This window comes from Opisthocomus hoazin, chromosome 5 (assembly GCF_030867145.1).
Source record: "Opisthocomus hoazin isolate bOpiHoa1 chromosome 5, bOpiHoa1.hap1, whole genome shotgun sequence".
Classification (NCBI taxonomy): Eukaryota; Metazoa; Chordata; class Aves; order Opisthocomiformes; family Opisthocomidae; genus Opisthocomus; species Opisthocomus hoazin.
The window spans coordinates 27,574,611-27,595,638 of record NC_134418.1 but is presented as its reverse complement, the minus strand read 5'-3'; the positions used below and the strand labels follow the sequence as shown (position 1 = coordinate 27,595,638).

The 21,028-nt window shown below is 39.1% G+C and overlaps 1 protein-coding gene across 9 annotated transcripts in view; it reads right to left on the bottom strand.

Annotated features, from left to right (window-relative positions):
- N4BP2 (NEDD4 binding protein 2) overlaps positions 1 to 21,028 on the bottom strand; it is a 44,712-nt gene that overhangs the window by 20,288 nt on the left and 3,396 nt on the right. For 5 of the 9 annotated variants that reach the window (XR_012763986.1, XR_012763987.1, XM_075420723.1 and 2 more), the window contains exons 2-9: positions 15,442 to 15,566; positions 14,969 to 15,141; positions 8,924 to 9,262; positions 5,820 to 7,050; positions 5,058 to 5,182; positions 3,888 to 3,976; positions 2,024 to 2,100; positions 87 to 242 (exon numbers count right to left, since the gene is read on the bottom strand). Coding sequence is in view for 7 of the 9 variants with exons in the window: in XM_075420723.1 (XP_075276838.1) it covers positions 87 to 242; positions 2,024 to 2,100; positions 3,888 to 3,976; positions 5,058 to 5,182; positions 5,820 to 7,050; positions 8,924 to 9,140 (1,895 nt within the window). In the remaining 2 variants the exon portion in view is untranslated. Of the gene's footprint in view, positions 1 to 86; positions 243 to 2,023; positions 2,101 to 3,887; positions 3,977 to 5,057; positions 5,183 to 5,819; positions 7,051 to 8,923; positions 9,263 to 10,302; positions 10,401 to 12,176; positions 12,296 to 14,968; positions 15,142 to 15,441; positions 15,567 to 21,028 lie in introns of those variants that run through there. The other 4 variants (XM_075420724.1, XM_075420725.1, XM_009935551.2 and 1 more) reach the window with 4 other exon arrangements.

Sequence of the window (21,028 nt, the reverse complement as noted above, 5' to 3'; positions counted from 1 at the left end):
CAACAGCATTATCCAGGTTCCATTGCTATGAAGTTTGAATTTTTAGCCTTTTATTTGAGACTACAAAGCTAGTAAAAGAATCTAACCCATGGCTTTCCTCCTGATAAGGATCTTCACTCCAGCCAGCAGCTTCCAATTTGTCTGGGACTGACGAATCCAATATTGAACTAACAGTAAGACAGCGTTCATACCGTTCCAACATTCTTATAATCTTTTCTTTAGATACACCATGAATGTTTCGCCTACGAATTAAAAAAAAAATTTGAAAAAGAAACATTTCAGATTTGTATATTACAATGACAGAACAGAATATTTTAATAATAACTTAATGATAATAAGTTTACAGCAAGACTAGCCAGATAGTTCAGAGGGCCAGGGCAAAAGCTGTGAAACAACAATTCTTTCTGTATCAGTGCACTAAAGCATTCCAAACAGGGAATCTCAGACAAATCATGGCTCCACTTGAATTCTCCACCTCACCTGGTGGCTCTGTTCTGCAACATGATGTTTTACTAAATTCTAAACCTGTGCCAATAATGCATCTTCTTCAAATAAGTATCAAAAAGACACCACATCAGATCCTGACAGTGATGCAGGCTATCAAAGTGGGTTCAGAAGATTTCGGAATTAAGTCTTCCTTTTCCGGTTTGGCTAAACTAACTCCCTAAGCCTTGAGGAAAACCTGTTCACCTATTGTTTTGGACACCCTTTGGCCAGGAATTTCACTGACTGTTGAACACTACACCTAGTGATGCGCTCTGTAGCAGTTCCACCTAGAACAAGTGAATCCTGCCAAAGATGGCAAAGCAGAAATTGAAGGTATAGGAGAAAATGCTGAAGTTTTATTTTAGGAAAGAAAACAATCTTCCTTACCTCACTTGAAAAGTGGTAAACCTTAAACTAAGCATGCAAATGTAGATGACAACAGATATTATGAAATCACAAAATAATTTACGTTGAAAGGGACCTCCGGAGGTCACATAATCCAACCTCCTACTCAGAGGAGGTACAACTAGATCAGGTTGCACAGAGCTTTGTCTTGTCAAATTTTGAATATCATTAGTGACTGGAAGTCTACAAACTCTCTCGCAGCCTGGTTCAGGGCCTGACCACCCTTTCAAAGCAAGTTTTGTTTTGTTTTTGATTTTATGCAATCAGAATTTCCCCAAGTTCCAACTTGTTTATGTTTGTTTTGCCCTATCCCTGCACAATTCTCAGAAGGGATCTTCCTAGTCTTCTCTATAACCTCCCAAAAGGTAGCTGAAGACAAAAATACAATCCTTCCTTAATATTCTCTTCTTAAGGCTGAACAAACTACTCTTGCTCAATTCAGTATCATCTGCACTCTGTCCCAACATCGAAGTCATAAAAAGGACATCAAGTAGTAGTGGCTGAAGTATTCATCCTCAAGGGACAACAGCCTCCGCTTGGACTTTGAACCACTGATCATACCATTTGAATATGACATCCAGCCAATTTTCTAGCTCCCTTATTATCCACTTCCACCTTGCCTATTTTGGCTCTAATTTGACTGTGTAGAAGGTCCTGCTAAAGAAGAGGTAAACAACAATGGTGACACACAGGGGTTTGTCCCTCTCAGGTCACGAGGTGCCAATTGCCTTAAACTCAGTGACAGCAGAAACATTTCAAGTAAGGCAGCAGACCAGCCAGATGCAAAAACAGCCCCAACCTGACACCATTTTTGCAACCTCATGAACCCAAGGGAGCAGTCACTTTACATCAAATTGCAATCATGAAAACATTACATAGTATCTATTGCTAATAGCATCTTTTGTATGTAACTAGAATAAAGTGACAGAAAAAAACCTCATAATACATACAAAATCTCACAGAAGTTAATATTGTAGGAAAAAAGTATTAAAAAGCTACTTATCACAAAAAACATGACTGGTATCTTGCTATTCCACCAGCCACTGTACTAAGTGATGCCTTTTTAAAAATCATGGTTTATAGACTGTGAACGATATACAATCTAATACAATATTTTCCTTTACGTCCTTACCTTTCAAGTTCTTTTGGTTTAAACTTCCACCAAGTGTCTGGTTCTCGGAACATGACTTTGTATTTAAACTGCTGAGCCTGAATAAAACAGATATAAAACAGAACAAGCCACATCACCCATTTCTTATTTCTGTGAAAAAGCATACAACATGTATAGCCTGCTTCTTTAAAGCTGCTTTTTGTATTTTTTGAAACAAATTAAACATTTGGAATAACATACTTTTGTTCAGCATTTCACTTCTGATCATATAAATGGAGATTTAAAAAAACATGTATATGCATTTCTTACTGTAAAATTAAATGTGTGCCATGATCACGGGGGGGGGGGGGAATCATTATTTTATATCATCCCTTCAAATGTTCTACCTCCTGTGAGTCAAGACTACAGAACATCTCCTCTTACCAGGCACAGTATGCACATGTCTACACCACCCTCTCTCCAAGGCGGAGAAAAGCTCACTTCTCACATTCAGAGCTGACCAGATGTGAGCTAGTTCCAAATAAGCAAATGAGAGTGGGTTTTAGTTCAGTTCATTAGCACAGTATTGCGGACAGCCTTCCTGCCATACAAGTAACTTGAGTGGGCTGCAAGTAAATGATCCTTATATGGTCTACTCTCATCAACACAGAAAAAGAGCCCAAAGTCTAATCAGGAGAAACACTGAGTACTCTGCCATTTCTCCCGTTCCTGTTTCCAGAAAAAATTCTTATCACCTTACCAAACCCTGCACTTCCTAGAAGAAATTTTGTTCTATTTCAGTATACAGCAAAATCAAGGACTTAATTTATGAAAGAACTGTTAATCTGACAATTGTTAATACATGCAAGGATAATAAAATTAACATTTGGTTAATAAAAATGATCTGTGTTGAGTCCTACTGTTCACTAATAGATTACCACACGCAGCATATGTAGAGTATCTGCTCAAAAGCTGTCAGCTCTACGTACTCCGCTCTCTGAGGTGTTTCTACACCACAGCAGGAGAAACCCCAGATCTACATTATAATATTTCTTCCAATATATTATTTCTGCTAATCAGAATCAATTTTATAAAACGATGCAGTTCCATAAGCGTAAACAAATTATCAGAACTACCAACCAAAACAACACATGATCAACAGCAAAATAAGAGCCACAGTCTAAATGTGCTGACGCCCATTTAGAAATGATTAAATGAAAAGTTGAGAAGTTCCAGAAAACTGGAGTATGAGAAACCTCTAACAGAGTTCACCAAGTTATTTAAATCATTAAACACAACTTTGAAAGTTAAATGTAGATTGCATTTGCTTAGTACTAAATAAAAGCTGGTCACTTTTAGTTGCTAAATAAAAGCACTACACCACTAACACAAAATAGTGCAGGTGCATTATTTTGATTACATCACGTCAATAAAAATTATTATGTAAATCTGCACAACTTCAAGCGAGTTAGCAACATTTGATAAATCTAGCCCTCCAACTACTATCTGCCTCTGTCATGTTTAGGATGAAACTGAGTTTTCAAGTTTCACAGAGCATCAAACATCACTCTTCTGAATTAGTGCTGATCATATTTTAGAAGTAGCTTATCAATTTATTGATCATATAAAAGAGGTACAGAAGTCAGTTTCCTCAACAATATTTATTTTTGCTCCCAAGTGCACAGCACTTGGCTTTTCCACTTGGAAACTAGGCCAGGTTGATACTCAAACACACACAAAATATGACTCTGGGTAATAGGATTCCATGTAACACTTATTTTTTTTGACTCCAGACTTCCTTGTGGAATAACAGCTAGACTGAGAAAGACAATCTCATTTTAAAACACATGTTGTTGCCATGCTGGTCAATAATCCCTTTTCACATCGATCAAGTTGTAATACTAACCAAAGTAACATAAGGCTTCATCTCCCATGCTTGTATGTTTGTGTTGTCTATTATTATAGGAGAGATTCTCAATTCAAATGCTTCTTTGGCTGAAAGACACATGTGTACAAAAGAATGTGATATAGTTAACTTTGTTATAATAGGGTGGACATGTAACATTCATACTAATTAAAAAAAATATTATAAATTTAGACAAGTCAATAATCCATAACAATTAGGCACTGTGTAAAGAACTCTTGCCACAGCTTGATCTGTTTCCAGACCCTATTTTATTTTAGAAATCCCCCCTCACATGTATAGCTATTTAGATATGGCATTATTCTTTTGAATTAACATATGTATGATAATCAAGGAATGAAAATGCAGATGTAAAATGCACCAAGATGACTAGTTAATCAGTAAATTAAACTAAAAAAACCTACATGATCACCTTAAAGTGGACTTCTTTGTTGCATACAAAATTCTTGGCTTTCTAACAGTCTTAAGATTAGTCCACTCTGTAAACTGTACAAAATACGAAAAATCAAAATAATTATTGTAATTTAAATACACAGTAATGAAATGTTTAGAATCACTAGCTTTGAGATACAACACTGTGTTTTTGTAGCTATGTTGCAATGTATTTAAAAATTATTGTTGAACCATACATTTCTTATTAACCCATTTCTCCACTGGTCAGAAATTTGACAGTAGAAAGCTGATCATGGTTCAAATATAGCAAATAGAAGCTTAAAAACAGTTGCTCTAACAATTTAGTGCTCAAGAGAAAAAATGATCAAGAGCAGGAAAATACCTGTGTGTTATTTGTATCAACATCCTGATTACTTATTGCATATGAATATATAATGGCTCCTCTCAGAAGAAATATTTCTGGGAGATGGTACAATTACCACTCCAGAAATGGGACACAACCCAAAAAACATACCACGACAAAATCTGAGGACAAAATTTTTGACAAAGACACTGGCATTCTTAATTGCAAAACACACATAGACATATGACTTCCAAGTTTGTGCTCATACTCTTTTTCCACACACATATTAAAAAATACTTCTATGATGGGACACATGCTTCTTCTGTGACACAGGTATTACAAGACAGGCAGCTTTTTCAACAGCACACAAGCATTGAACTGTAAACAAGCAAGCTAATCCCTTATTTATTTCTCACCTCGTTTCCTGTTCCAGTCATGTGCTTCCCCTAAGCAATCAGGATCATAATGGTATTGTCCATGCTTATAAAAGTAATCATCAGTACTAAGAATGATCCCACCGGGGTTATCCTCAAGCAAAATCCTGTGAAAAATCAAGCAGTAAATAGCTTTTCCCCTTCCTCCTCCCCAGCCCTGACTTCTGCTACCATATACGGACATATTTAGTCTCTTGCACAAGATTAAGATTATTTGGAATGGAAGCAGCAAATTTAGGTAAGGGGGGGGGAGGAATCACCCTCTAGGTAAAGATGATCTATAATAATTTTTGCTCCATTTCCAAAGGCTGAGGATTTCTAGGGGAAAGAGCTGACAGAGGTTCCCTAAAGTCCCATTTCAAAACAACAAGGGAGGTATTTTTCCATCTACGTGTAGTGACCTACTTTCACACTGACAAATACGCATACAGTCTTAATTGCGCCAAATATTTCAGGTGCCAGACAAAGGTGTCTAAGCTCAGTCTAGGCTTTTGGAGAGTTAGAGAAGAAAACCAAGAATTCAACCCAAGAAGCTCCACACATACTACTTACACAAAAGTATTCCAACAGTTGAAGGGGAATTTCTGCTTATAAAGAGTTGTTATCATGCCACATGTACCATGCAGTTGGCAATTAGGGTATAAGCATACTATTTACAAATGTCAGAAAATTGTCTCTGCCTGAACTAAATCCTGTACACAATTAATAAATTTCTTTTATAAGCTCACAATATAGATGTTCTACCTTGCCAAATATGATTTTCCTGATCCTGGAACACCTCTGAGAAGAACAAGTACTTGACCTATAAGGTGCATCTTTTTTCTCATCATGTGACAAACAGGTGGCTGCTGTGCTTGCGAGAGGTTCAATTTTGAGTTTCTATCTTGACTTCCCCATACCTTCAGAGAAGAGTTGCTATCCCAGGCATTTGAAACCACTGGAGAGGAAAAAAAAGGTTCTTTTTCCAAAGTCCTATAGTCTGAAACAGGTCTCCACTGCCCTGGACAGGCAGCCACAGGAGTTACAAATCTGTGACTTCCACTGGATGGATAAAACACAGGAGCCATGAGATTCCAGTGTTGCTGAGGCTGACATGACGGTGTAGAAAAATTTAAGTTACAACCATGCTGAGTCTGCTGAAAATCTGCAGGTTTTGGTGTTTTGAAACTGGATGTTTCAAGACAGACATAGGCCTCTGGAAGAGAAGTGCTCTGGTGGCTGTTAACAGCAGTCACTACCTCTTTGTGCTGTTCCACGCACCCTGAATTAGGATTTCCAGTGGCAGCTACTCCAAGTTCCAGAGGTCTTTGGGAGGACTCACCAGAAGCAGCAGTGACACTTTTTTGATCCAAAACAGCATCTTGTGTCTGTTCAGAATTTCCATAGAATATTTCTTCATTCAATTGTTTACAGACTTCTGAAGATACATCATGTTGAACATGTATTTCTGACAAGTTAGAATCTTCCAGTATCTGTGCAGAAATGTCTGATGCAGCTGGTGAGCTTGTATGGATGCTCAGCTGACTCAATGGTGGCTGAGAACAGCAGAAGTTTTCTAAAGCCTCATTATTTCTCCCTGTTTGCTGTGGAAAAAGTAGGACATAGCAACCAGAATCAGACTTTTCCCACTCAGGAAATTCATTAAAGCCATCATATTCCACAGAGTGCTTAAGTACTGTTTGGTCATTTGCAGAATTAGACAATTCATCACTCAAGCTGTAACTCTGAATGGCATTTTCTATTAAAGAATCCAGTTCTTCAGTCAGCTGCACATCAGGTGATGGGACCTTTTCTTTTTCTTCTTCCGAATTACTTTGTTCTGCAGTGCTTTCCCCCATTCTTTCATTTGCAACAGATCTTTGCTGATTAACAAAAGCTGCCGATGACGCTACTGAATTAAAATGCAAGGTTTTTGAAGATGCTACTCCTTTGGCGTGGGTGGACAGCTCTAGCAGATAATCCATAGCGTTTTCTACTGTTGAATAAGGTAAAGAGAATGAAGCATGGTCAACTAAACAAACACAAGTTGGTATGAATGCCTTTTTTTTTTTTCTTCCACTTGAACAAGTATTTATGACAATTAAAGAGACAACCAGAAGACAGTCCACCAACTCATCTTTTAACACACCTCCTGCAACTCCCGTGATCTGTTTCTCATTAGAGGTAAAGGCATCCCTCAATACAGACATACTGCACAATAAGAACCTTATCAGCATAAAAAGTATTATGGAAATAATGTCTAAAAACCTTTTTGTTTAACTGAAAAAAATAAAATCAGAAATGGGTGTTTAAATCGATACTTCTTTCTAACCTAGCTCATAGAGATGAAATAGTGTAAAATGAACTGAAAAACACTACCAAGGGCTAAAGAGATAAGCGTATGCAAAATATGTTCATTACAGCTAGGCCCAATTGAAAATCTCGTACCTAATGTATCTTGAAAAATCCAGTATCTGCACTAATTCTTTGTAAAGCCACTAAACAGAGTATAGGTTGCCTGTGATCAACATGAACAAAATGAAAACCTGGCACAAGTATCATCTGAGTCCTAAAGCTAAGCTTCTGCCTTCCTGAAAGACAATGTAGCAAAAAAGTCTAAGTCCATTGAAGTGCAACTCTTTCTGCATACATGTTAAATAAAATCTTCCTTGTCCTTTTATCTTCTCTATTACATGTGAGCAACTTACTACTACTCATACAAAAAGATGCTAATCATTCAATTTTTAAACTATTGTTAATAGTACAACACAATAATGAACTCGGCATGAATTCTCCAATAAGCTTCTAGATAAATCTGTTATTTTGATAAAGGTAAATCTTACTAAGAGTTCAAAAGAATGAATCAGTAATTCCATCAATTTCAGTTTTAAAAGGAATAACAATCACAGCAACAAACATGAGAGCTATAAAGTTATAAACTCTGTACAATTTAGGTAAAAACATTAATAAAAGCAGTCCTTTCAATGGCTACCTAGATTTCATACATATATAAAAATGCCAAATTCTGCCTTCTTTGCAAATAGTCTTCAAAAAATCTCAGCTAATCATATGACTGCAGATTGTTTAAGATGCTCCATATATGACTTAGTCCCCTGCCAAATAACTCCTCAGACATTCCTATCCATCATCCCATCCGTTACTTTTGCTATAAGCGAATGAACTTGTATATAGAAGAATTTCAAACCCACAAAAGCATGGGAAGGACTAGGCACAGACATGCAAACTGTTTGCCAGGAGAGGTGGGTACGTAGCTTGGCAGAACAGAGGGGAAGAAACATAGTCCAAGCAAGGCTGCAGAGAATTCAAGATGACAAACAGAATTTATCCTGCAAAAACTAATCCTCAGTGGAGATGACAAGATGACAGTGCAAAATAGAAAGCAGAACAAAAGCTCAATTCAAGTATTTAAGGAAAAGCAAACACTGCCAGGACCACATACTGTGTACCATTGTCTTAAAAAATTTGTAATCTAGAGCATAAAATACCCCTCCAGCAGAAACAGTTTATGCATCTAGTAGGTATGGCACAGAAACCAACTAGAAAAAACAAATTCTCTGCACAATTCTTACCACTGCCTGCTCTGTGTCACAGAACAAGCCATTTAACTGTACATCCATTTATGGAGCACACTGCTACTGCAAATTACCAGCCTCACAGAAACATTGTCAAACTTGGAGAATCTTACATGGAAAGAGCTATAAAATTTCAAAATATTATGACTTACCTACTCACTAAAACTAAACTTACAAATATGCTTGCAACACCCCCACCAACTTTTCTGGAGTCGCCCTAATTAAGAGGTGTCTGCGTATGGAACAAAACTGTAATGTCAAGTGTACGTTATTTACCTTTAAAATCACATTCAGACAGGACCATATAAACCACACTAGGATCTAGGTCAGAAAACATTTCTGACATGCTGTTGAAGAGCTCTTCCTTATTGACATAATGCACTGCTTGTGACACCAAGCGGCTTGGGTCCCCTTGGGATACAGCAACAGCAGTTCTGTCAGAATTGCCATTCTTCCGAGAAGGACTCCCACCAGTTTTCCTTCTCCGTGGCATTTTGTTTTCTAAAAATCAGCTTGCTTTTTGTTTTAGATTGGTCACATTAGGTTGACAGCACCAAGCCCAGAAATCACAAAAACCCCCTCGTAACTGGGATACATATAACAGAAATAGCAGACCTAGAAAAAAGAGAACAGAGAAATTTTAATAAAATACACCCTCACATTTCCATGTATCCTATTTAGATAGCTAAAAGATAAAAAAAATACATAAGCATCCAGGAAAGCATTTTCTAGAGAGCTGCCTTTCTTCTTTTCAAATGACTGACAGCTAAACAACAGCCTTATTTTCCAACTAACTAGATAATGAATCTGCATCTGGAAGAGAGAACAAATAAAATTGAGTTTAAATGAAAATTCTAGAGAAGTAAAGGAAGCAATACAAGGCAGCCAGTTCACAAATATTCTTCTGCTAACACCTAATGATGACCAGTTAACATTATGGAACTCTTATCTTCTGTTAAAATTCAGAAGTTTTTCTCCTCTTACAGAAGTACTGAAAAACATAACAGAGATCTCCAAATCTTCCAGAAGTCCCTCATGACTCCCCCCATGATTTTTAAGAGTAAACAGTTGGGGTTCTTCCATGTTCAAACACTGACATAGGTTGCCCAGAGAGGTTGTGGAGTCTCCAACCATGCAGAATCTCAAAAGCTGACCAAAGATGGCCCTGAGCAATCTGCTTCAGTTGTCCCTCCTTGAGCAGGTGGGTTGAACTAGATGACATACAGAAGTGCCTTCTACTTCAGCCCGGGGGGGGGTTAATTGTTAAAAACATTTTACAGCTTTATAATCAAGAAGAGGCTTCTGTGACCCACACACACACAAAGTCCATAAAGCCTTTGAATATGTCTAGTTAAAACATTATGGCATCTATAATAACTGCAATTATTGCATTAATCTTGTATAGAAAAGGAAAGTGATTAATATTTGCTGTACAAGCACAGACTATGGCATGATCTCACTTTTTTCTTTATATCAAATAACACCAAAGCTCTGTTGTGTTCTAGTGATGCTCATAATAAACTAATTTATAATTTCCGTAAATATCTATTCAGAAGATTTGCTTAGCAAACCTTGGCAAGGCTGAGAATCTTTAGTTAATTACAGCAAAGAGTCACTATTTAGTGATAACAGTTACCAAGTAGGCCATAAAATACCTGTTTTTACAGAAAGAATATTTTGCCAGTGATGACCAATTCAACATGTGCAGACAAATCAATGGCAGCACTTCCAAGTCCACTTGGTCATTCCCTCCCTGGATCACCGGCACACAAACGACAATGCCAGATCAGTGCCAGATTTGGACAGAACTTCTCTGTTATTCTCTAGCAATCTCTTCCAGCAACCAAGAGAAGTATCATTTAGAAGAGGGTGGACTCTCACGTTCCCAAGTCACAGAAATTTATGTAAGAAAAACAGACAACTCCAGGATCCCAGAAGTTTCTACCATATGTATATGGACCTTAGGTAGACAAATGAGACGGAGGTCTGAAACAATGAAGAGGTCAAGCAAGTCTGAAATGCATAACAAGGAAAACAATACACAGGAAAAGGAAGAGGCAGACTTCCAAAAACAAAGGAGAAACGAGTGTGGAAGACGCTAGTTAGCCAGACTGAGATGGGACAATTGCAGCTGTTTTTTTCATTACACTTTTTTTGTGGTTCACCTCTCTGATTAGCCATTCTTTACTGTCACAAAAACAGTATTCAAACAAAACAATTAAAAAAAAGCTATAGCAAGTCACGTTTCACACTTGTATTTCTGATTGATTCATTCTCCAGCCAGTAAAACAGGTTAAGACCTGACTTCACACAATGCGTCAGTGCTAAAAAATGGGTCTGTTCCTCACTAAAACAGGCTCAGTGACACAGAAAAGATCCTGCACAGGAGCAAGGTATTTATGCACCTTGACATTACTGAGCACCAAGAGACTTCAAGCAGAACACTCCAAGTGTTGTCAATGTTTTAATCCAACTCTCTTATAATGATCAATCCTGTAAGGACCTGCTGCTAAAAAAAACATGCTCCGCAGCTAGGACTTAACTATTAACTGTCTTACATTGGGAAGGGAATACCCTATAGTGAAGTATTTCCTGCATTAGGCTGTATATACCACTATATATGAGGATGCCTTATTCCAACGACCTAACGAAGCCCCACACTTCAGTCTGCATGAATCTCAATCAGCGAATTTACAGTGCACTGCTTCAGGATTATTGAGGTCTAAACTGTTTATTGCAATTAGTTACACAAGGGAAAAGGCAGCAGAAGGGAAAAGGACATCGGTCACCTCAGAAGTTACAAACTGGTCAAAACCTCAGTGACTCCCACTACATCCACATATGCTAAGGCCATGTACAGATCCACATTTTGTCCCACCTCTCCATCTGAAGTCTTAGCAAAATTGTAGAAATTGTTAAACCTATCAAAAAAGATAGATCAGCATTGCCCAGGATTTCATTTAAATAAGGTATTTACCATGGCCAGTGTCACAGACAGGTATTTTGACAGAATCTCCTTTGTTTACCACAACATTTTCAATTAAATTCCTGGACAGATGCCTGGGTGGTATCTTCTGTTGCTATTACCAAGTACAATAAAAGTATATAAAAATAGATGCCTGTGCACATACAAAGCACGCTGTACTGTATTACATAAAAAATAACACTAGCATGCTCAGCTGAAAGGAATAATTTTCCATCTGCTTTCAGGAGCATGCCCTGATCTTTACAGAGGATTTTATCTAGGGACTTGCCTTTTCAGATATTCAAGTTTCTCTTTTCGAAAATTAGTTTATTATGAAAGAGGAAACAATTTTTAATAACCCCATAGCCAGACTTGCAGGTCACCTATATTCATTGGTTCTGGATAACATAATATGAATCAGTCTGTAGTTTGCTGTGGATGAGGGATTTTTTTTACCCCAAGATGCAAATACACTTGTAATAACATAACAATATAGAAAAGCAGGGCTACACTTCACACAATGAAAGGGAATTCTAGACAATTAGCCAAGAGGCTGAAACATACTTGGAGGTTCACTAGTCAGTTCTGGGTACCGCCATTCGACACACATCCAATTTGAGCAAAGAGCTGTTTCATTTCAGCACTGATGAAAAACTATACTCCTGTGGCAGTCTCAACTTCATCTTTAAAAACAAAGCAAAATAAAATCCATGAGCACCTCCTCACTCATAGTTCTTCAGAAATACACATCTCCTGACATTAAGGATCTCCTCCCAACGTAATTCAACTACCATAAACAAGCATATGTACAAAAATCTGCCCATATGAAAATTACCTTCAAAATTAAGCAAACTTACAAATAAAAGAGGTATTACGATACTGGAATTCTCTACAAAATAAGGTAAGTTTCAAACCCTACCAACCTAGAAGAGAAAAAGTAGACTTGTCTGGTCAGGGTGCTTTAAAATCATCATCTTTCTAGCTGACCAGAGTTTATTTCTGATGGTGGATTATGAGCCTCAGGTGTTGCCTGCTCCAGTATCGCCACCCCTGAGGAGCTGCATGGATGCACCACAGACATTCTGCAGGCACAGGCACACGTAGCCAGAGATCAGCACCCACCACAGGCAAGCCAGTCACTACAGAAGCAGGCAGGCACCAATGCAATCAACCTAACACAACACATTTTTCTTTTCTGTTTGACAGGCAGAACAATGAAGTGTAGAGAAATGGCCAACCTGGCACAGCAACAGGATTGACCAAGATCTCAAGTCTCAATCGCAGCATCTTACTAACAACATTCAACTCCCCAGTGAAAGGAAAACCAATTGTTTCATAAACTAGTGCTAAGAATGTGTTTATTATTCCCTAGGGGAAAGAAAGGGAGATGACCAATGTTTCCAATAAATACAAAGTGTCTGTCAGTTACACAGAAGAGGAAAACTAGGCAAGTTTTTTTTCCCTCCTCCCTCTCCATTTTTTGCACTCTCATACCTAAATTGATAAACTAATTGGTGAAGCATTACAGTCTTAGGAAAATATGCAAGAAAATTCTTCCATAAACCATGGAGTGAATTTAAATCACCGTGCTTACTGCAAAGGAATTCCCTTGCAGACACATGTTCCAAAAGGTTCCATTTTATTTCCATTAATACAATTGTCCATAGAAGAAATTAATCCAAAAGAGTGGGAGTGTAATAGTCATCCTGGTCAGACTCCTCACATTAACAGGAAAAAAAAGTTAAAAAAAAAAAAAACAAACACAAACCAACCACAAAAAAAACAAACAAAAAAAACACCCACCCCCCAAACCCTAAAACACCCACAAAACCCTCCAGGCTCCAACACAGGTAAAGCAAATTGTAACTTTACTTTAACTTAAATGTAAGATGTCCTTAGAAAAAAATCAAAGTGTATTGCTTATTATGACACTTAATCGAAAGAATTCAAAACCTTTAAACCATCCAAACAAAAATCTAAGGGGGGGGGGGGGGGGGGAATATCCCCAAGACCCTCCAAAACCAAATCTGTTATTTTTAAAAGATCTAAGATTTCATTTTTGTTAGGAAATAATTGCTAGCATGGACTTGTCATAGACAAGCCATCCATCACATTACTAACCAGTACTGTTATATCAGCAAACTTCCTGTAAAGAATCCTCTTAAAACTTTGAAGAAATTTAAAAAAAAAAAAAAAATTAGGCTACAAATGCATTTTCTAAAATTAAGCTAAAAGGCACAAGTTGTGTTTACACTGAGGTTACATTAAATCTGTCCAGCTAAACATCTTTTGTCTTCTGTAGCAAAAGCTAGAAATTCCCCCCTGCTTTCTAAGAACTGCTATATATTGAAGAATTGTATTTTCACAAAATCAGACAAAAGCTACTATGAAACAGTATTGGACACCATCTGACTATTCTGAAATGTCTGGAAAACCAGTATGTCTCAGCCTTGAGATGTGCATTAGTCTTGCATTTCCAGTGTAATATTAAAATGTACATGCAGTCCTGAATAAAGATGCGATGAAGGCCTGACACATCTCATATGTCTTTTACATTGCGATGTCTTCTTCTAAACCACACAGGGCAGCTTGCATTTTCAAGATGTGTCAAAATTATCCAGTAGAGTGGACTGATTGCAAGTCCTATTACACATGTAATCTCAAGTATAGGAAGAGGAAGAAACAGGCAGTATTCAAGAAGAGACAGAACACACATAATAAAGGAAGAAATACACTAAACTACTCTGGTATCAACTAACTCACTTAAAAAGTATTCACAAAGCTCTTTAAATCAGAGATGCTGCACTGGGAAACAATCTGCAGTAAATATCATTTTTCAAAGTCATTACAAGAACTTATTTTTTAAGCAAACTGACCAGAAAAATATTCTAACCACTACTCAAAGTTTAGTAAAAATGTTCAGCAGCATGGGACATTTCAGGTTTAACTGTGATCACATTTAAATGACAAATAAGTTATCAATATTACTTCTCTTCCTTTTTTATGGACAAAGGAAGCCTCCAACCTTGACACAATGTAACATTTAACCAATACGACCAAAGCTGCCTGATTTTAATACATTTTTAAATTCCTCTGATCAGTTTAAGGAAGTTGTCTCTGTACACATAAAAGAGGTTAGTTTGGGGGTTGGTTTTCTTTGTTTTATTTTGGTGCTGGGTTTTGGGTTTTAAACATTTTTTAATTTCAAACTACATAAAGTATTTGTCAAGTAATGTTCATTTGAGTCTTCTGGCTTTTACAAAAAACACACATACGCATATACTGACATACTGGAGACTGGAAAAAAAAAATCTATATTTGTAATTCAAAAAAAATCGTAATGGCATAGAACTTACATTTTCAGCTTCACTGAGTTGCCCCGCAGTGGGTCCCTTCTCATCTTTCCAAAACCACCACTGATAGCACATTTAATAAAGATCTGCTGCTAAAAAATATAATGGACTCTTCTGTCAGGAAACCATACTTTCAAACTTACAAATTAGACATCAGCAGAAGTGGATGTTCCCTCCTAACAAAGGAATGATCAGAATACAAATTAAAATTGGTATTTTGCTCACAGACCATACAACTTTAAGCAAAGTTTTAACAGTGAGCAATACACATAATCAGTTTGAGTAGATTAAGCACAGCCAACATTTTACTGACAAAGTACCCAACATGCAAATTTGAGCTCAAATGTAATTTTCCTAAGGATAAGAGTACTTGATTTCAGCTATTGATTTCTCATCTAAAAAAAGCTTACTTACATCAGGCAAAGAATAACATAATGGCAGCAGAATTAGTTAGGAATAAAAGTAAGTTTCCTCACTTGACATTGCATTTGGTTCTTCACCACAGTTCTTAACCATCTTGAAAAGGTTTATATGTCTTTATATGTCCACGCCGGTCAAGAAAAGATTCATTCCATCATGTGGGGAATTGGACAAAGAAAACCTGGTACATCAAAATCAGAATACGTTACTTACTAATACACCACTAATTTGCAATGACCTACCAAAGCTAAAAAACTGCACTTCTGTTCATCAAGGTGGCTGCAAACTCCTAATCCACTGTGTACACATCGAAGATGTTAGGTCTGCCCAAAGCCGGACTTCAGTCCAGGATACATATTAACCTAGAGCTCAGTTTCCTGACAAGTTTAGTGCTTTCAATCAAATTAAAATCAATCTAAAAAAAAACAAAACAAAAAAACGCCAACCAAACTACAAGCACACACACCTAAATCAGGTAAAGAATTTGGAACAAATATTCTGTCGCAGTCCTAACATGGCAGGCTGAGGGCTCAATTACTGTACAACAGTTTTCACAAGAGAAGAAGAAACCAGTCTCTCATTTTGCATCTAACCTCACTCCAGTGCTCCAAAGCATTAAGAATTGTCAACAAAACATACACAGCACTTCACATGAGCAAGAACTTGATGATGTGAGGATACAAATTTACAAAGGACAGGCTCCAGGCAGAGGACACTATTTACCCCATTCTCAAACATGTGGCTTCACAAAAACCACACCAGGAAAGGCTGAAAAGCCATTCAGCAATTTTACAGAACATTTTATCGCTGAATGTAAATTCAGCCTAGAACAGAACGAAAAAGCTGAAGCATACCCAATTAACAGTGTAACGCTACATTATTTCCATTACTTAAGACTTCTGCTTTCTGAATCAGGCTCTACCAACACACATTAGAATACAAAGGTTATTTCCAGATTTGTTCACTTACACTTTGAAGTCCCATAAATGCAGCAAAACAAATAAGTATGTAAATACAAGCACAAGAGAAAAAAGCAGCCAATGAAACCAAACTGACACCCAACACTGTGTTCTCTAGTTGTATTTATACAACAATAAGCTTTTCTTTTTGGACAACATTCGAGTCCCCTCTGTAAAAATCACAAGGTAAAAAAGGGAAGAAAATAAGGAAATGCCTTCCAGCAGATCTTTCTCAATAAGCCTAAGAGTAGCAAAGGAGACTGTTTGGGAGGCTTTTGTGTTCTTCCATTTCTCCCAGCAGCCAGCAACAGAACAGGCCACCTAAACGCTTTGTCATTTAATGTGAAAATCTACACCCAGCTAGAGACAAAGTGCTTTTAAACACACTTCAAGGATCTTTTCTGCTCTTTTCCTTCTCCCACTCAGCATTATTCCCACTAGTTGTTCCAAGGGCTCTGGCTATTTCAACAGTTTTAACTAAGGTCCTCTTTTTCACATCGAATTCTCTCGAAGTGCAAGACACTGACGTGTATGTCTCAACACACTTGCTTTGTGAAATCTGCTCTGCTAGAGGGTTTTTCCACTGTTGTGATTTCTAAGCCTTGTGTAAGGCCTGGCCCAGAGACATATTCTTATGAGGCAGCAGTAGAAAATAAATCTTGCTTTGAGTACAAAACAAAAACTTTTCCCATCAAGTACACACACGGTTCAAGAGTACAAAACCAGCACAAACTCATGCAAAGTAGACGCTTACAAAGTAAATAGGACTTGCACAAAGAGCAGAGCCCTGTTCACCAGGAAGGACTCCACATCTCTTCTCCACATGCCACATCACAAGGCGAAATCAACCTTCAGTGGCAGTCAGCTGGTGTCTGACAGGCGACAGAAGCTGTCAAACTCCACACCAGGCAGTCTCCTCTTAAGCCAGGAAGCTGCTCTTGCTGGAGTCCCTCCGTACAGGTGAGAACTAGCTCCTCAAAGACGGGCAGATCTTCTGCTGGGTGCACATGATTAAAGCAGTGAGGTAGCAGGAGGAGAGCCACCAGCAAGCATATTCTCCAGCACCAGGTCTGCTTGGTAAGGACTACCTTTGTACTTACCTCCCTTCTGCTGTGTGCTGAAGGTCAAAGCTTAGGACATGGCAAACAAACAAATGGCCTGGGGATTATGGAGGGTGCAGATATGCAGCCCGACAAGCTAGAAAAATCAACAAGAAGTTGTTTTCCTTGTTTAGGTGGAGGGGATTGTTGTTTGTTTTTTGCCCTTTTTTTTTTTTCAGAAAATAACAAAAGTATCTGCAAAGTGTCTTTCCAACCCTAGGAGAGCTTAGAGATATCAGATCCTTTTATAGCTTCCCTCCAGCATTATTTGGTAGCCTCCCATACAGCTCACAGCACTGCTCAAGCATGCTGAGGTATGGGTTACCCATGCCGCTGCCACATTCAGCTTTGAGGGGAGATCTTCCAGGAGGCAGAGCTACCTGGGCTGATCCCAGTGCAGACTCCACATAGCTCAGCTGCTTCACTGCGACTTATGCCCAGCCCACAGAGCAATGTAACAGACTGCAACGAAGAGGACCAGACCTGTGGTTATGGTGGTGCTTCTGCAGTTCCACGCCTGCAATCAGTACTACTGCTTAAGATTGTATTCCTGCTCCACTTTACAAAACAGTGAGTGAGAGAGAGAGGGGTGTTTGGAAAGAGAAAACTCCTGCCACATGGAGCTGCAACTTGCCCACACCATGTTTCCAGAGACTCTGTCCAAAAGTCAGGCTGAAGGGCAGTGAGTAACAGTAACACGTCTCTGCAGAATTACAGGTCCTCAGCGCAACAGAATTTCCTTTCACATCCTCTCCAGATGAACTTCCATGCCTGTCTCTGAATAGCCTTCAAACTGACAACGGTGCCTGGATCTTGTAATTCAAGACTTGGTGCCCCTCTGAATTGCTGGGAATAGCTTGTATACTTCCATAGACTGCAACTCTGGCAAGATCTAGGTAAGAAGCCACGATATAGTCTAACGCAAAATACTTGAGACTGATAAAAAAAGGAAAATATAACATTATAAAGCTGAGCAAGACTCTCCTAATAAGGTTAATTTTAATATTGCTGTATTCTGCTATATTACTGTTTCCTAAGGACTTCTTTTGGGTTTTTTTCTCTACGACTGACACCTAGCCAAAGGAGGTTTTGGCTGACAAGAAGCTCAACATGACCCAGCAATGTGCGTTCACAGCCCAGAAGGCCAGCCGTATCCTGGGCCGCATCAAAAGCAGCATGGCCAGCAGGTCAAGGGAGGGAATTCTGCCCCTCTACTCTGTTCTGGTGAGACCCCACCTGGAGTCCTGTGTCCAGTCTGGAGCCCCCAGCACAGGAAAGACACAGACCTGTAGGAGCAAGTCCAGAGGAGGGCCACAAAAGCGATCAGAGGGCTGAAACACCTCTCCTACCAGGAAAGGCTGAGAGAAATGGGGCTGTTCAGCCTGGAGAAGAGAAGGCTCAGGGGAGACCTTACTGCAGCTTCCCAGTAGCCGAAACGGGCCTACAAGAAAGCTGGAGAGTGACTTTTTACAAGGGCAGGTAATGATAGGACAAGTGGTAGGGGCTTTAAACTGATAGAGGGTAGATTTACATTAGATATTTAAAAAATTCTTTACTCTCAGGGTGGTGAGGCAGTGGAAGAGGTTGCCCAGAGAAGCTGTGGATGCCCCCTCCCTGGCAGTGTTCAAGGCCAGGTTGGATGGGGCTTTGACCAGCCTGGTGTAGTGGAAGGTGTCCCTGCCCACAGCAGGGGGGTTGGACTAGATGATGTTTAAAAGGTACCTTCCAACCCGAACCATTCTAGGATTTATTTTAGTGCTTCGTAAGCCAGCAAAAGGACAGCAGCAGCAAGAGTGACAACTGGTTCCATCAAGACGAGAAGATACTGTAAATGAGGAGTATTACTGAAGATAACAGGTGATGCTTATAATTACAGGCACCCACATGCAGGTGGCATTATGGAGGAAAGACAAGCAGAACATTTAAAGAATACTGATTTAGAGTTTTCCACACTGGCAGCAGTCAGAACCAGCAATAAATGCAAATGCTACTTCCCCATATCTTGGCTTGCTTTAGCTGTTGATGAAAATGAAGACACATTTACTTTCTTCTTATAGATGATGCTGCAACTCTAACATGGCCAGGCAGAAAGGCAAGGGGCCGTCAGACTCAAGACACAAGAGCATGTGTCTTCAGACCTGTGTAGACACCTAACAGGGCTTCTGCAATGTGACCAGGTCTTGATTCTGGCGCTTCCACACATAAAGGCTTCTCAGCTCCACACCTTTCCCTTGTGTCTGGTACAAAGAACAACTGAAAGGCACCACTGTCTGGCCGACTTTCTGCAGTATAATCTCCTCCTACCTGAAGGTCTACTTAAGACCTTCAAAAGTCCTTGACACATACAGTGCTGCACTGTGGTGATCCCCAGCTGCCACTTTCCTCCTAACAGCCTCATAAAGTTTCCAGTTCTGTGACTTCAAATGAAGGTTTGTTCCACTCTTGGACAAAGTTGAAGCACAAGTAAATTTTAGACTTCAGCATGGACTCAAATACAGGAACAAAATGAAGATGCGTTCAGGTTTACAGAAAGCATTCGCAAGAACAGGAGACTGATGAGAAGATGATCATGACTGCCAGACCACAATCCAGATTTTTCACCAGGGTGTTACCTGTTAACCAGTGACCTCAAAACAGTAGCAGCCACATCAAGCAGCTGAGGAGTCAGGTTGGAAAGAGACATAAAGCAGTTTGTGAACTTTGTTGGTGGTCCACATACAACAGCAACATGAGAACCACCGCAAATTTCCCAAACAGGAACACACTACAGTGACACATAATACACTTAGCCAACTCACATCGACTCAAGTTGCATCATACAATTACAACTCTAAAAAGTTAGCAAGAAACCTAATCACATAAAGGAAGCAAGAAACGAATGAGAACAGCTCATTCATGTGGACACCTGTCCTGTCCCACTCAGTGGGTAAGGGGAAGGTGAGCTTTTCAACTCTCTGTGCAGTGCCCAGGAGTTACAACAATGAGCCAAAAAGCTCAACTACAAACCAAGCTTTACTTGGCATTCAGTGGAATTACAAAAGACGGTAACTTTGCAACTTCATAACACTACTTTTAGGGCAGTGGGGTTAGAATGGATATTGACTTGGCAAAGCTTACAACAACTTAATGTCTGATTTTACAAAACCCCAAAATATAGCAGATTGACAAACTTACAACATTACCCTTATGTGCCTAGAAAGTCAGAGATAGGGAGGAAAACAGAAGGAAAGATAAGAGAAAAGATAACACCACCCTTGGATCCAGCGATAGTCTCTGCTGGTGGTCAGGGTCCTGCAGCGGTGGGCACACGCCAAGGGGCTTGCCCACTCTCCTTCTCATTTATCTCAGGGTTGCATAAGCATGCATGCTCGGTGGTTTCCCACAAATCAAGCACACCTGCTTACAATCACATCACATATTTACACAGTTAAAAGCATTAGTACAGCCTATCGGCCATACCCTCCTACCTAGGATTGGTTAGTTCCCATCTCGCTTCAGTTTAAGGATACGGTGCTGCTAAAATTCACTAGGCATGCTCAATGAGTAAGGGTCTTTGCTTGGGCCAGGGTCTCCAGCTCAGGGGG